The 14,127-nt window shown below is 44.3% G+C and overlaps 1 protein-coding gene across 1 annotated transcript in view; it reads left to right on the forward strand.

Annotated features, from left to right (window-relative positions):
* Positions 1 to 14,127, forward strand: part of COL19A1 (collagen type XIX alpha 1 chain) — a 413,337-nt gene that overhangs the window by 373,240 nt on the left and 25,970 nt on the right. Inside the window, exons 46-49 of the mRNA XM_061131525.1 lie at positions 3,552 to 3,587; positions 3,722 to 3,766; positions 6,558 to 6,728; positions 8,465 to 8,531. Of these exons, the coding sequence (XP_060987508.1) occupies positions 3,552 to 3,587; positions 3,722 to 3,766; positions 6,558 to 6,728; positions 8,465 to 8,531 (319 nt within the window). The remainder of the gene's footprint in view (positions 1 to 3,551; positions 3,588 to 3,721; positions 3,767 to 6,557; positions 6,729 to 8,464; positions 8,532 to 14,127) is intronic.

Consider the following 14,127-nt stretch of genomic DNA (forward strand, 5'->3'; position numbering starts at 1 on the left):
CTGGAGTAGCATTTCAATAGGGCGGTCAAGCAGGGTCCAGCATTGGCGCAAACCCTGTATGATGGGAGAGCTCAAGCCATGGGGAGGTCAGGGAGACAGCAGGGATGGGGACATTGTTTCGAGAAAAAGGAAAGGCTAGCAGAACCTGCCACGTTGAAGGAAGGGCAGAAGGGACAAAGTCAGAGGGAGGTGAGCTGAAGGAGAGCAGGAGAGACACGGAGGCAGAGGCAGGCAGTGGCCGGACTATGAGGAACTTCTGAGTCAGGGATGGAGTTCAGGTTTCATTTGAAGTCTGATGGAGACCCATTGGAGCATTTGTAGTGGGTAAGGAAATGACTGGACTACATTTTCGAGGACCACACTAACTCCTGCCTGGAGAGCCGACGATAGGGAGAAGGGTGGAAGCAGACAGAACCTTGAGGAAGCATTGCCATGATGTGTCTTGAAGGCAGAGCCATCAGTACTTGCTGATGGACCAGATGCAGTGGTGAGAAAGAGATACAGCAAAGCTGTGGTTTGGAGTCTGAGCAGCCTGGTCAATGTGGTACATTTGGTGAGACCGGAAGGACGGGAGATGGGTGAATTTGGGAGGAAAAACCAGGAGTTCTCTGCTGTAAAATGTTCATCTTGAAGCACTAGTAGACTGTTAAGAGGAAATGTCAAGTAAGCGGTGTATCCTTCTGGAATTAATGGAGAGGCCAGGACTGCAGAGACTGATTTGGGTCTTTCAACCTGAGCCTGGATGAAATGAGGTCACTGTGAACTGGGAAGAGGACAGAGCCATTAGGAGAGGCTCTGGCCAAAGAACTGAGAAGGGGCAGCCAGTGAGAGGTGGAGAAGGCCAGGCGAAGGAGAGTTCCTGTATGTCGAGGGAGCCAAGTGTTTGAGAGAATGGAGAGGAAACCGTATGGAAGAGTATCAAGGGAGCTTAAAATTCTCCCCTGGGTTTGAAAACGCAGGCATCACTGGGGGAGAGTGTACCGCATGATGGTATCATGATAAGAATGACCTGGTTGAGAACTTTCCTTGTGGTCAAGAATCTGCCTGCCAATGCAGGAGACATGGGTTCCATCCTTGATCTTGGAAGATCCCACGTGCCACAGAGCAACTCAGCCCACACTCTGAGCCGCAACTAGTGAAGCCTGCATGCCTAGAGCCTGTGCTCCGCGACAGCAGAAGCACTGCAATGAGAAGCCTGTGTGCTGCTACCAGTGAACGTCCACACACAGCACCAGAGGCCCATTCATCAATGAATGAAAAGTGAAAGTCGCTCAGTCATGTCAGACCCTTTGCGACCCCATGGACTATACAGTCCGTGGAATTCTCCAGGCCAGAATACTGGAGTGGGTAGCCGTTCCCTTCTCCAGGGGATCTTCCCAACCCAGGGATCGAACCCAGGTCTCCCACATTGCAGGAGGATTCTTTACCAGCTAAGCCACAAATATAAAAAAAGAATGACTGTTGAAAGGAGGCACTGGAAGATACAAGACAGTGGGCTCTGAGTCAGGAGAGAAGACTCACAAGTGGAAACTGGTATTCACAAAGAACAGGGCAGAACCTCCTTCTTAAGAGGAGGAAGGAGCAGAAGTCAGAGTTCTCATGAGCACAGGTGGGTGGGGCTGGAGGCAGAACGGTGAGTGGGTCCCCTCCTGCTGTTTTCTCCGTGAAGGATGCAAGTCATCACTGACCACGAGGAATGGGCTGATAATGCTGGTAATGCTGGAAGTTTCATGAGACAGGAAAATAGGTGCAGGTACTTTTGGAAAGAAGCAGTCAAGTCGAGAAATATCGAGGGGTTGCTTGGGAGCTGCTGCCACAGGTGCTGACCAGAACACCTGAGCAAGGGCCCCCCTTCTTCTTCAACCTCAGGCCACTGCTCAGACGCAAGTGTGTGGTAGATGGACACGTGAGTTAGAAAGAAGCGTAGGGGTCTTTCAGATAAGTGAAATGAGAGGGAGAAAGGTAAATCCATTGAGGTTTTTGTAAAAATTTCTGAAACCGGGACCTTCCCCACCCCCTATTGCTGATAAAGAACAAGTTAATAACATCTTCATAGAGAAAAGAGACAGGTTTCCCTGGTGGCTCAGTGGTAAAGAATCTGCCTGCAATGCAGGAGACCCGGGTGTGATCCCTGGGTTGGGAAGATCCCCTGGAGGAGGGCATGGCATCCCACTCCAGTATTCTGGCCTGGAGAAGCCCATGGACAGAGGAGCCTAGTGGGCTACAGTCCATGGGGTCGCGGGAGTTGGCCACGACTGAAGCAATGAAGCAGCACTAGCGGAGAAAAGAGAGCACATATGACAGTCACTAATGAATTATAAAAGACAGGAAATTATCTAGAAGTTTGTTCATTTTCTTGTGTTGCTACCAAAAGCATGAATTACATTTTTATACCAGGTTTATCTTCTCTTATTCAAATGACATAGTTGTTTCTTTCACATTGTCTCCTTAACCAGCTTTATCTCTTCCTTGTGTTTCTGGATGGCATGAATCCTTAGAACGTGATGCTTCAGGCAACATGGTCTTAGTTAAAGTGCTCTAGGTAATTCCCAGGATTTTCAGGGAGCTTGGGGGACTGGGCTAGGTTCCCAACCCAGTGTGATTACAGCAGTGAAAACACTATCGGGAGATCCATCCTTGTAGACTCTGTCCCAGCCCAGCAAAAGTCTCCCAGGCTTTGCAGAGGAGGGAGTCCCTGCGCCTGCCTGCTGCCGAGAAATCACTTCCTCGCCTGGGTCTCCCTCTTCAGGTCAAAGCTCAGAGACAAACCTGCTGTGGGTCTCTCAGTATCTGATGTGACCCTGAGTGCTTTCCCTCTTATACCTACCAGCTGGGGCTTCTGGGCTCACGAATCTGCAAGCAGGACTAGGCTTTTTTGTCAACTACGGAACTGCCTTGTAGAGTTTGAGAAGCTTCCAGTTTACTAAGAAGAAACCAGTATTTAATACTCTCAGAAAGCACAATTACAGATTTCTCACTGTCCTTTTTTTCCAACTGAAAAATAGCTGTTGTCTCTGGCTGACAGTTTGTTTCATAGCCGGATCAGGCTGTAGCCATGTTATGAAATTTATCAAGCAACAACAGAGGCCATTTACTGAGAATGACTCTCTTTGGTAGGATAATTGTTGAAAGTGAACAATGAATATCATATACTGAACACCCAGCACCATGGGAAGTCTTCTTCTTTCTCAGAGTGGACCTAATGGAGTAAGTGAGGAAAACAACCCTGTTGACTATAGTAAGCTAGGCATTTTCTGTTATTTCCCTAAATTCCTAGTTTTAAGGCCATTATTTATCCTCACTTTGTGAGTGGAGAAGCTGATGCTATTAAGGTTAAGTAAATTGCCTGAAGTAAATGGAACTTGTAAGTTATAGAGTCAGAATTTAAACTTAGGGCAGATTCTGTCGATTTTGTTTTCTATTTCACCACACTGCCTCAACAAAATCTCAGTGGCGATATGATAAAGTCCTTGAAACTTTACCCTTTTGTTGCATTTAATTATTTCTGTTAATGCAGAATCAGAAATACTGACCATCATTTGTCTTTACAGGGAATAAATGGGAAAGATGGATTACCAGGTGTTCAGGTATGGAAAATGCCATTGAAAATAAATGTTCTAATGCAAAACTACATCCAGATCGCCTGCCAGAATTCCTGGTGGAGTCAACTGATGAGGAATCTTGGCATGCAGTGATTTTAGTGCTGACATTTGTTTTTCAGGGCATCATGGGTAAGCCTGGAGAGAGAGGCCCCAAAGGAGAACGGGTATGTACATCCCTACTATGACTGTTAAGTCCATCTCCACAACTGCCCCATCATTTGAATTACACCATGATATTTTTAGACCTGCTAGAAATCTCCTGATATGAAAAAACTTACCGTGTACATGAGCCAGGATCTCTGCCAGGCATAAAACAGGGCCATTCAGGGACCCCGCAGTAGGTGATACGGTGTGGCCTTGATTCACAACTATGTCTGGTTTGTGATCCCAGTTTGGAAAGCTCCTATCAGCCTCCTGTGTCAGATACATGACCCACTGTACCCATCACCCATGTGCTTTTCACCTAGAGTAGGGTTTCTCCACCTCAGCATTGTTGATGTTTGGGGGCAATAATTCTTTGTCATAGGTGCGCATCACATGCTTTGTTAAGATGTTTAGCAGCATGCCTGGCCTCCACCCACTAGACGCTGTACCATCAGCCTCCCTCCAGAACTATCACCTTGGATTTTCACATGCCTCCCAGGGAGCAGAGGCTTCGCTGAGGACACCCCCACCCCCAGTCTGGAGGAATAATGCTTAGTTAAATAAGGGGCTGGAGTCAGAGGTAGAGAAAGACATATGGAGCTACCAGTAATGCCAGTTCTGGTGTGTGCTTTTAGTGACGTTGTTTTGGTTGTTGATATCAATGTTGCAACTTCCCATTTTCTCTAAGAAACCTTAACATTTTCTACTAGAATTGGATTTATTCCTCAGCCACAGGTTCCTTGAGCATTGTTATTTAGGGGTTCTAGTGAGGGCTTGTGTGTGGGGGGAGTATGTTCTTATGTACTGGTGTCTATTTTACTTATCCTTACACAAATAATCTGGCTTCCCTGGTGGCTCAGTGGTAAATAATCTGCCTGCAATGCAGGAGACCCAGGTTTGATCCCTGGGTTGGGAAGACCCCTTGGAGAAGGAAGTGGCAACCCACTCCAGTGTTCTTGCCTGGGAAATCCCATGGACAGAGGAGCCTGGCGGGTCACTTGGGGTCACAAGGGTCACATGGGGTCACATGGGGTCACAAGGGTCACATGGGGTCACAAGGGTCAGACATGACTTGATTACTGAGCCACCACTACCACACACAAATAAGCCATGACAACTGAAGGAAATACAAACATAGAGAAACCACAAAGAAAAAAGAAAAAAGTCTACCTTATTTCACTACACAGAGATAAGCACTATTGATATTTTGGACCTATTTCCATCTCACTGTTACACATAATGTAATATACACGTTTGCTTAATGCATCAATGCAAGTGAGCATATACTTTTAAAAAAAATGGGTTCATACTTTTTGGTAAATGACTCTTTTCACCTAACATATGATGACCATCTTTCCATGTCAGAAAACCTAGATCCACACGGACCTTTTAGTGGCTATATGTTATTCCAGTATTTGGATATACCTTCTCCAAGGGATGTGGAAAATACCCTGCCCCTTTTTCTGGGATATTTAGGTTCCTTCCAGTTTTTATAATAAACATCCTTGTACCTAAATTATAAATAATTTTAATTGTGTTTATTTGGCATATACTCAAGGTGTGCTAGTAGTTCTTCTGTTTCTCTCTCTTTTTTTTTTTTTTTGTCTTATTCATCTCAGATATTTTTCCAAGTGTGACCTGGGTTGATATACTTGTATGAGACATATTTTTATAACTAAGGCAGTAGAATTTAAATTAGGTCCAAATGATTTTCTTCTTTGTGCATGGCTTCATTCTATATCTCTTCATTTAGGATCAGATAGATCTCAGTAACTGTTCATTCATTTCATTATTTTTTAAATCAGGAAAAATAGAATTTGAACTTTTGCAGAAGAATCACAAATAGAAGAATAACAGTAAAATATGGGGCAGGTTAATGTACCAATCTTTCATATTCAGTGTGATCATCACCTCCTGGAGCTGTGGAACTAATATTTGAAATGCGGAAACTGAAATATCTGCCAACATACACACATATTCATTCATTTATATTCCATCTCTCTCTCTCTCTCTCTCCCTCTCCGGTGCTCTTTCATACTCTCATGCACAAACTTATACGTAGTAAACGCCTTGAAGGAAAAAGTCAGCATTAAAGAAACTTCTCAGATTCAAGAACATCTAATTTGTTACGGCATCTCATTCAATGAATTTTCTTATAGTTCATTTACATTATTGAATAAATGATCTCAGTAATGACCTTCCACCCCAGTCACCTGCTTTGAACATTCCCAAAGGCTGTTTTTTCTCACCTTCCTCAGTCATGTCCCTTTAGGACATAGAATGCACTCACACATACACACACACACAAGTGCACACATGGGTAAAACATGAGTGCAGAAACCAACCCACAGAAACTAACAAAGACCAAACATACAGGAGAAGGCATAAAAAGAATAAAGTACCTGATTTAGGAGATTTTGAGCGTCCTAAAGCTTTTCCAAGTGGAAGCTTTCAGTGATGAACTCTTCTTAGCCATCGTCCTCCGTTATCGCAAAGGAGACCCAGGCCTGAAGTGGCGGCGCCACTGTGGACTTTGAGAAATGCCGTCAGTCTGGACTGACAACGGGGCGCAAGTTAGCTTGTCACTGACTTGGAGCTGAGCGCTTCCTGGGTGCCAGGTTAACTCACTTCTCAGCATCATCTATTCAGTAGATACTGCTAACAGCCCCCCTTTAGGGACAGGAAGCAGGGTGCAGGGAGTTTAATCCACTTACCAAAGGCTCCACAGCTAACACATGCCAGTGTGAATCCAGAACCTTTGCTAAGATGGTTCTAGAAGAGATCATTCTAATTCGTTTTTTTCCCTAACAGGGTGATCAGGGAATTCCAGGAGACCGAGGCCCACAAGGTGAACAAGGAAAACCAGGCCTTCAAGGGATAAAGGGGGCCATAGGTCCTGTGGGGCCCCCAGGAAACAAGGGCTCCCCAGGATCCCCTGGGCATCAGGGCCCACCAGGCCTCCCGGGCCTCCCCAGCTCCCCGGTAAGTGGGCAGAGAGCTCCTGGAGCTCCTGGCTGGGACTGGGAGTCATAAACCTTTCCAGATAAAATGAACCTAAGCTGGCCTCTACAAGCGCAGCAATCATGTCATTTACTTCAAGTGATGTGCCGGGTCCCACGCTGAGTACTCACTGAACATTCCCTCCTTAGATCCTCACGACTAACCTGAGAGGACAGGTGACCTCACCTTCCACCTTGACAAATGCAGAAGCCGAACTCTGACCTGTCCAGGCTCACAGTGATCTAGGGGTCAGACAGACCCAGCTCTGACCGACTCCAGGGCCTTGCCCTCAAATACGATCGATGGTGGCCCCTTCTACTACACAGAAAACACACATCTATTTATGTTAAAACTCCATTTTGTTGACTGTCGGAACAACGAATCTGCCCTGAGTGGTGCTTTGAAGTGGAAACCCATTGGCCCAAGAGAGTATCTGGCTAAGGAGGCCCGTGTCTTTATAAGCATCCTCAGGAGGTGGTGGATGGCCATTCTGCAGAGGAACTGAGTCAGAGTATGTCCTCGTCAGGAAGAAAGGGGGGGGCAGTCCTAGTGTGAGGCCAGAGAATGAAGGACATGCTGTCCCCTGGTAGACAGCTAAGTCCAGAAATTGGGCCGAACTGGGCGTTCCCACCATACTCGCTCACCCACTCTCGCTGTGTTCTGCTCATATCAAGCCTGAGCAACGAACTCTCAGTGCTGCGCCAGCCTGTGGTACTAGATGCATCCATTCAAACAGTGAAAATGAAATACTGTGAAGTCCCACAGAAGCTCTCACCCTGCGAACACATCATACTGTCTTTAATGCCGCACATGTATCCCTGGATAGTAACCACCAAATACAAAGCAGAGTAACAAGATACTTTGAAGCCTTAACCACTGTGAAAAATAATAGCTCCCTTTTAAAACTATCAAGGTCCTGAAATAAAACATCACTATTATAAATGTCAAGTACTATTATAAATGTTACGCTCTTGGTCAAATTCATGTAGATTTATTTGTAAAGGGGTTAAAAAGTAAGGTGGCATCATCTACATACTTCCCTTAACCAGACTCCACAGCATTTTCTATCAGGAAAATTTCAGACTTCCAGTGACCCATCAGTTAAGAGTCCACCTGCCAATGCAGGTTTAATCCCTGGTCCGGGAAGATCCCACACTCCATGAAGCAGCTAAACCCATGTACCACAATTCGTGAGCCCGTGTGCCACAGCTGCTGAAGCCTGTCTACCCCAGAGCCTATGCTCCGCACCAAGAGAAGTTACCAATGAGAAACCCGAGCGCCGCAACTCGAGAGCAGTCCCCAATCACCACAAATAGAGAAAGCCCATGTGAAGCAGTAAAGACCCAGTACGGCCAAAATTAAATAAATAAAAATTTTAAAAAGAAAAGAAAATTGCTGAATACAGGTTTGCTTGCAGTGTGTAAATTGCAAAATAAACTTGACCATGAAGTGGGTAAAACTTAGTAAGCTTTAGCTCATGAATGAAACATGTTAAAGAATCAGCCCAGTTAGAGTTCTCATCCTTTGAAGACACATAATAGAATCGGCTAGATATGGACTTTCCCAGTATCCAGGGATTATTACAAAGGACAAAACTATTTTGCTTGATCAGTGGATCTCTACAGACGTTTCACGCATGCATGCCAACCCACTGTTTCTCTTCTTTATTCATTTGTGCTAGATTCTGTATTAACAGACCTTTTCTTCCTCTTCTTTAGGCTGATGTGGTTTCATTTGAAGAAATAAAGAAGTATATTAATCAAGAAGTTCTGAGGATTTTTGAAGGTGAGGTTTGCTGAGTACACATTTCTGAATTGTCCCCGCTTCCTCCTTTCCCTCTGCTGTCGACAATCTCTCCAGCAACGTTCATCCAAAGATGCTGTGCACCATCTGCCTTAAAAGGTGGCCTGTCCTATGATGGGGCAGCTCAGATAGGAGCTTCTTACTCACATGGAGCTAAGTCTGCCTCCCTGTAAGTTCTCTCCTTATTTCTGGTCTATAGCCACGACAGGGGAAGGACCTTCTCTTCACATGACAGCCCTCTGAGTGAGCATCCGCAGTACCCCTCTTTAGTCTTCTCCTGCATGGAGCAAACATGTCCGGTTCCCCCACGTCATCGCCCTGGAGAAAAGGCCCTCATTCTCCAGGAGTATTATGGAGGCAGAGGAGAGTGTCTTTAGATCTAGACCAGGTTCAGTGAACCATGGCCACCAGCCCTGTCTACCTGCCTCTTGTTGTTGTTATAGCCACAAGCTAAGAATTGATTCTACCTTTTTGGCAGATGGAAGGAGGCATTTGCTTACATGCTAGGTCGCTTCAGTCATGTCCAACTCTTTGCGACCTGCCAAGCTCCTCTCTCCATGGGATTTCCCAGGAGTGGGTTGCCATAATCTCCTCCAGCTGTCTCTTTTGTCTCCTGCATTGGCAGGCAGGTTCTTTACCACTAGCACCACCTGGGAAACCCATGGAAGGAGGATACATTTCTAAATGTTTTTTTTTAATCAAAATAATATTTCATGACATGCGAAACAATCAGAAATTCACATCTGTGTCCATAAATAGTGTCATAGTAGTGCAGTCACACTCCTTTCTTTATGTATTTTCTCTGCTCGCTTTCACGCTGGACAGCAGGTTTAAGTATATGACAGGGACTGCGTAGCCTACCAAGCCTCAGATATTTACTTTGTGACCTTTCGGCAAGAAGGCTTTCTGACCCCTGATTTAGACACTTCAATAATGCAGACTAAGATAGTGTTCCTTAAAAAAAAAGTGTCTGTATCACACTGTTGATTCATTTTGACTTTTAAGTGAACTAACAACCCTCCATCCACCTTATAGAAACTTTAAAAAAAAATTGAGTTTTTTCATTATGCTTTGTGTTCATTTTTTAAATGTAAGTATGATTTTTATGTCTATTTTTACTCAACTTCAAGTGATTCTCGTACATACATTGTTCCAACCTGAAAAATATCTTTTGGAATCTTGTCTTGTTGTAGGGCAGGTTGCCTGACCCTCATAACTTTGTGTCATCTCTAAATTTCATAGGCACATCATAATTTTTAATAGAAATGTTGAGTTAAAAAGATTAGATCCAAACACCATTGAGTTCCTCTTGCCCATTCGTAAAGCATCTATTTAATCTATTTTAGTGAGCTCTGAATCCAAATAGTTGTCTTAAAATCTAATCCACATTTCTTTATTTACAAGGATATTACATAATTTTGTCAAATGGTTTGCAAAAATCAAGATCATTTCCCTCAACTATGAGCTTAATAAGGTGAGAATTGCCTTTAGAAAATAAACCCACATTGGTTCATGGTTCCTGCTTTGCTAAGCTAAACATACACTATTGAATTTTCCAGGGAGTAAGATAACAGGATACCCCAAGTTCATCTTAAGGCTTTCACTGCCAACATGGAGTTATCATCTCTCCAGGAAGCCTGATTATTTTAAGCAGAAATTAGTAAGACAGAACAAAATGTCAGCACTTGAGTTGATATCATCTTATTTCACCTGAGCACTAGAGAGAGAGCAGAGTAGCCCAGGGACTTAGGTCGCTTCAGTGAAAAAATAGGAAAAAAAAATTGTTTTTTCAAAGGTCGTGAATTCATGCTGCTGATTTCATCTTGCTGTCTACTATCTTTATCTTTCTCTGACCTGATAGTTTTTAATACAATTATCCACTCTTTTTTTTTTTAGTTATGAGTTTTCTCCTTGTAATTTTAATGTTGCCCTTATATATTAGAAGCTCCTTTTCTTTTTTGACTTTAGAATCAAACATCATGACATAGGCTCCAAACTTTGCAATCCAGACATTCCCCCACAACAAGCATCCCTCAAACATCTGAAAAGGAAAAAGACATCTCAAGCTCTCATGGAAACAGTGAAAAATATTAGAGGCATAGGCAGGCCAGGTAATTTGAAGGATTCAATGCAAAAGGAAAATGCAAGTGCATTGTTCAAAAATTATTAAGAATTATAAGAAAGCAACAGCAGACCATTAGACCAAGCAGGGGCAACCTTCTGAGGGTGGAAGGTAGCACATCTGTAAAGTCAGCCCTGCAGTCAGGACACTTGAGACCTCAGGTAACATCTGCGTCTTTAGTAGCCCAGAACCTTGAGAAGGGGAAGCCTCTGGTGGCTCAGACAGTAAAGAATCTTCTTGCAATACAGGAGACCTGAATTCAATCCCTGGATCAGGAAGATTCCCTGAAGAAGGGAATGGCAACCCACTTCAGTATTCTTGGATGGAGAATCCCACGGACAGAGGAGCCAAGGGCTGCAGTCCATAGGGTCACAAAGAGTCAAACATGATTGAGCATACCACACTCACATGCACACGAACACATGCACACACACACACACACACACACACATTAGTAAGTATTATCCTGCTCTCGTCTTTCAATGTATCTACAGTGAAGATATTAATTTATATATGTATTTGTATACATGCTCTATATGGTCAGCAAAAACAAGACCTGGAGCTGACTGTGGCTCAGACCATGAGCTCCTTATTGCAAAATTTTGGCTTAAATTGAAGAAAGTAGGGAAAACCACTAGGCCAATCAGTTATGACCTAAATCAAAACCCTTATGACTATACAGTGGAAGTGATGAATAAATACAAAGGATTAGATCTGTTAGACAGAGTGCCTGAAGAACTATGGACAGAGGTTCATAACACTGTACAGGAGTCAGTGACCAAAACCATCCCAAAGAAAAAGAAATGCAAGAAGGCAAAGTGGTTGTCTGAGAACACCTTGAAAACAGCTGAGAAAAGAAGAAAAGTGAAAGGCAAAGGAGAAAGGGAAAGATACACCCAACTGGATGCAGAGTCCAGAGAACAGCAAGGAGAGATAAGAAAGCCTTCTTAAGTGAACAATGCAAAGAAATAGGGGAAAGCAATAGAATGGAAAAGACTAGAGGTCTCCTCAAGAAAATTAGAGAGATCAAGGAAATAGTACATGCAAGAATGGGCATGGGGAAGGACAGAAAGAGTAAGAACCTAACAGAAGCAGAAGATATTAAGAAGAGGTGACAAGAATGCACAGAAGAACTATACAAAAGAGTCTTAATGACCTGGGTAACCATGAGGATGTGATGACTTACCTAAAGCCAGACATCTGGAGTGTGAAGTCAAATGGGTCTCAAGAAACATTACAACAAACAAAGCTAGTGGAGGTGATAGAATTCCAGCTGAGTTATTTCAAATCCTAAAAGACAATGCTGTTAAAGTGCATCACTCAATATGTCAGCAAATTTGGAAAACTCAGCAGTGGCAACAGGACTGGAAAATGTCAGTTTACATTCCAATTCCAAAGAAGAATATTCAAATTATCATACAATTGTCCTCATTTCACATGCTCACAAGGTAATGCTCAAAACCCTTCAAGCTTGGCTTCAACAGTTCATGCACTGAGAACTTCCAGATGTACAAGCTGGATTCAGAAAAGGCAGAGGAACCAGAGATCAAGTTGCCAACATCCATTGGATCATAGAAAAAGTGTGGGAATTCCAAAGTCATCTGCCTCATTGACTACAGTAAAGCCTTTGTGTGGATCACAGCAAACTGTAAAGTTCTTAAAGATATGGAACTACCAGACCACCTTACTTGCCTCCTGAGGAACTTGTATACTCTGGTAATGAGTCTCCTTACCAAAGCCCCAAAACCAAGAAGGGAAGGTCCTCGTCTCTGGTCTTGAAAGAAGCTCCTGCCGTTATGTGCAGTTCTGAGAATAATAAACCACCTTTCTTTTTGGCTCTTCCTTTCTCTTCCCCCAAGGCTGAGCCAGGGCAACCTCTGGGATCTTGTCCTCCCCAGGGTCCACTCTGCAACCCCCAAAGCTGACCAGCAGGAGAGACAGCAGCCTTGACACCTCTCTTCTGCCTCACATCAGGCCTGGGGTGATGGTTTTGGGGTTTTGTTTCTTGCGTTTTTTTCTTTTTGACCATGCTGGGTTTTGAGTGCATCATGCCAGCTCTCTAGTTGTGGCACGTGGGCTTGGTTGCCCCACAGCAGGTGGGATCTTAGTTCCCTGACCAGGGATCGAACATGCATTCCCTGCATTAGGAGGTGGATTCTTAACCACTGGAATACCAGGGAAGTTCCAGGCCTGGGATGTAGCTGGGCCCTGGGACCTTGACTGTGGTCAGAAGGAAGGAAGTGGCTCCAGCCTGGCCCAGCAGGTAGACTGAGCGAAAAGCATGGTCCCTCTGGATCCTCCTGGCACAAACCCCCTCCTCCAGCTGAGAAAGACCCAGCCCACCTTTCCTGGGGACCAGCCTGGAGGCTCTGGGGCTCCGGGGCGGCTGTGGTCACGCCCCTCTGATGAGCGTGACCTATTTGGACAATGATCCCTCTGTTCCCCCAGACAAGCCAATTCCTCTGCTCCCTCTTCCTGTTATTGCAGAGGGGAGGGGGCTGTTTCCCCCTCTTCCAGGCTCCAGAACTGAGCTGAGTCAGGAGAAGAAGCAACAGTTAGAACTGGACATGGAACAACGGACTGCTTCAAAATTGGGAAAGGAGAATATCAAGCCTGTATCTTGTCACCCTGCTTATTTAACTTATATGCACAGTACATCATGTGAAATGCTGGGCTGTATGACTCACAAACTGGAATCAAGATTTCCAGGAGAAATATCGACAACCTCAGAGAAGTAGATGATAACCACTCTAATGGCAGAAAGTGAACAGAAACTAAAGAGTCTATTGATGAAAGTGAAAGAGGAGAGTGAAAAGCTGGCTTAAAATTCAGCATTCAAAAAACGAAGATCATGGCATCTGGTCCCATCACTTCATGGCAAATAGATGGGGAAACAATGGAAACAGTGACAGACTTTTTTTCTTAGGCTCCAAAATCACTGCAGACAGTGACTGTAGCCATGAAATTAAAAGGTGCTTGCTCCTTGGAAGAAAAACTATTACAAACCTAGACAGTGTATTTAAAAAAAACAAAGACATCACTTTGCCAACAAAGGTCCATAGAGTCAAAGCTATGGTTTTTCCAGGAGTCATGTACAGATGTGAGAGTTGGACCATAAAGTAGACTGATCACCGAAGAATTGACCCTTTTGAACTGTGGTGTTGGAGAAGACCCTTGAGAGTCCCTTAGATTGCATGGAGATCAAGCCAGTCAATTCCAAAGGAAATCAGTCCTGAATATTCACTGAAAGGACTGATGCTAAAGGTGAAATTCCAATACTTTGGCCACTTGATGCGAAGAGCTGACTTATTGGAAAAGACCCTGATGTTTGGAAAGATTGAAGGCAAGAGGGAAGGGGATGTCAGAGGATCAGATGGTTATATGGCATCACTGACTCAATGGACTTGAGTCTGAGCAAACTCCAGGAGATAGAGAAGGACAGGGAAGCCCGGTGTG

The sequence above is a fragment of the Dama dama genome, chromosome 28 (genome assembly GCF_033118175.1).
Source record: "Dama dama isolate Ldn47 chromosome 28, ASM3311817v1, whole genome shotgun sequence".
Taxonomy (NCBI): domain Eukaryota; kingdom Metazoa; phylum Chordata; class Mammalia; order Artiodactyla; family Cervidae; genus Dama; species Dama dama.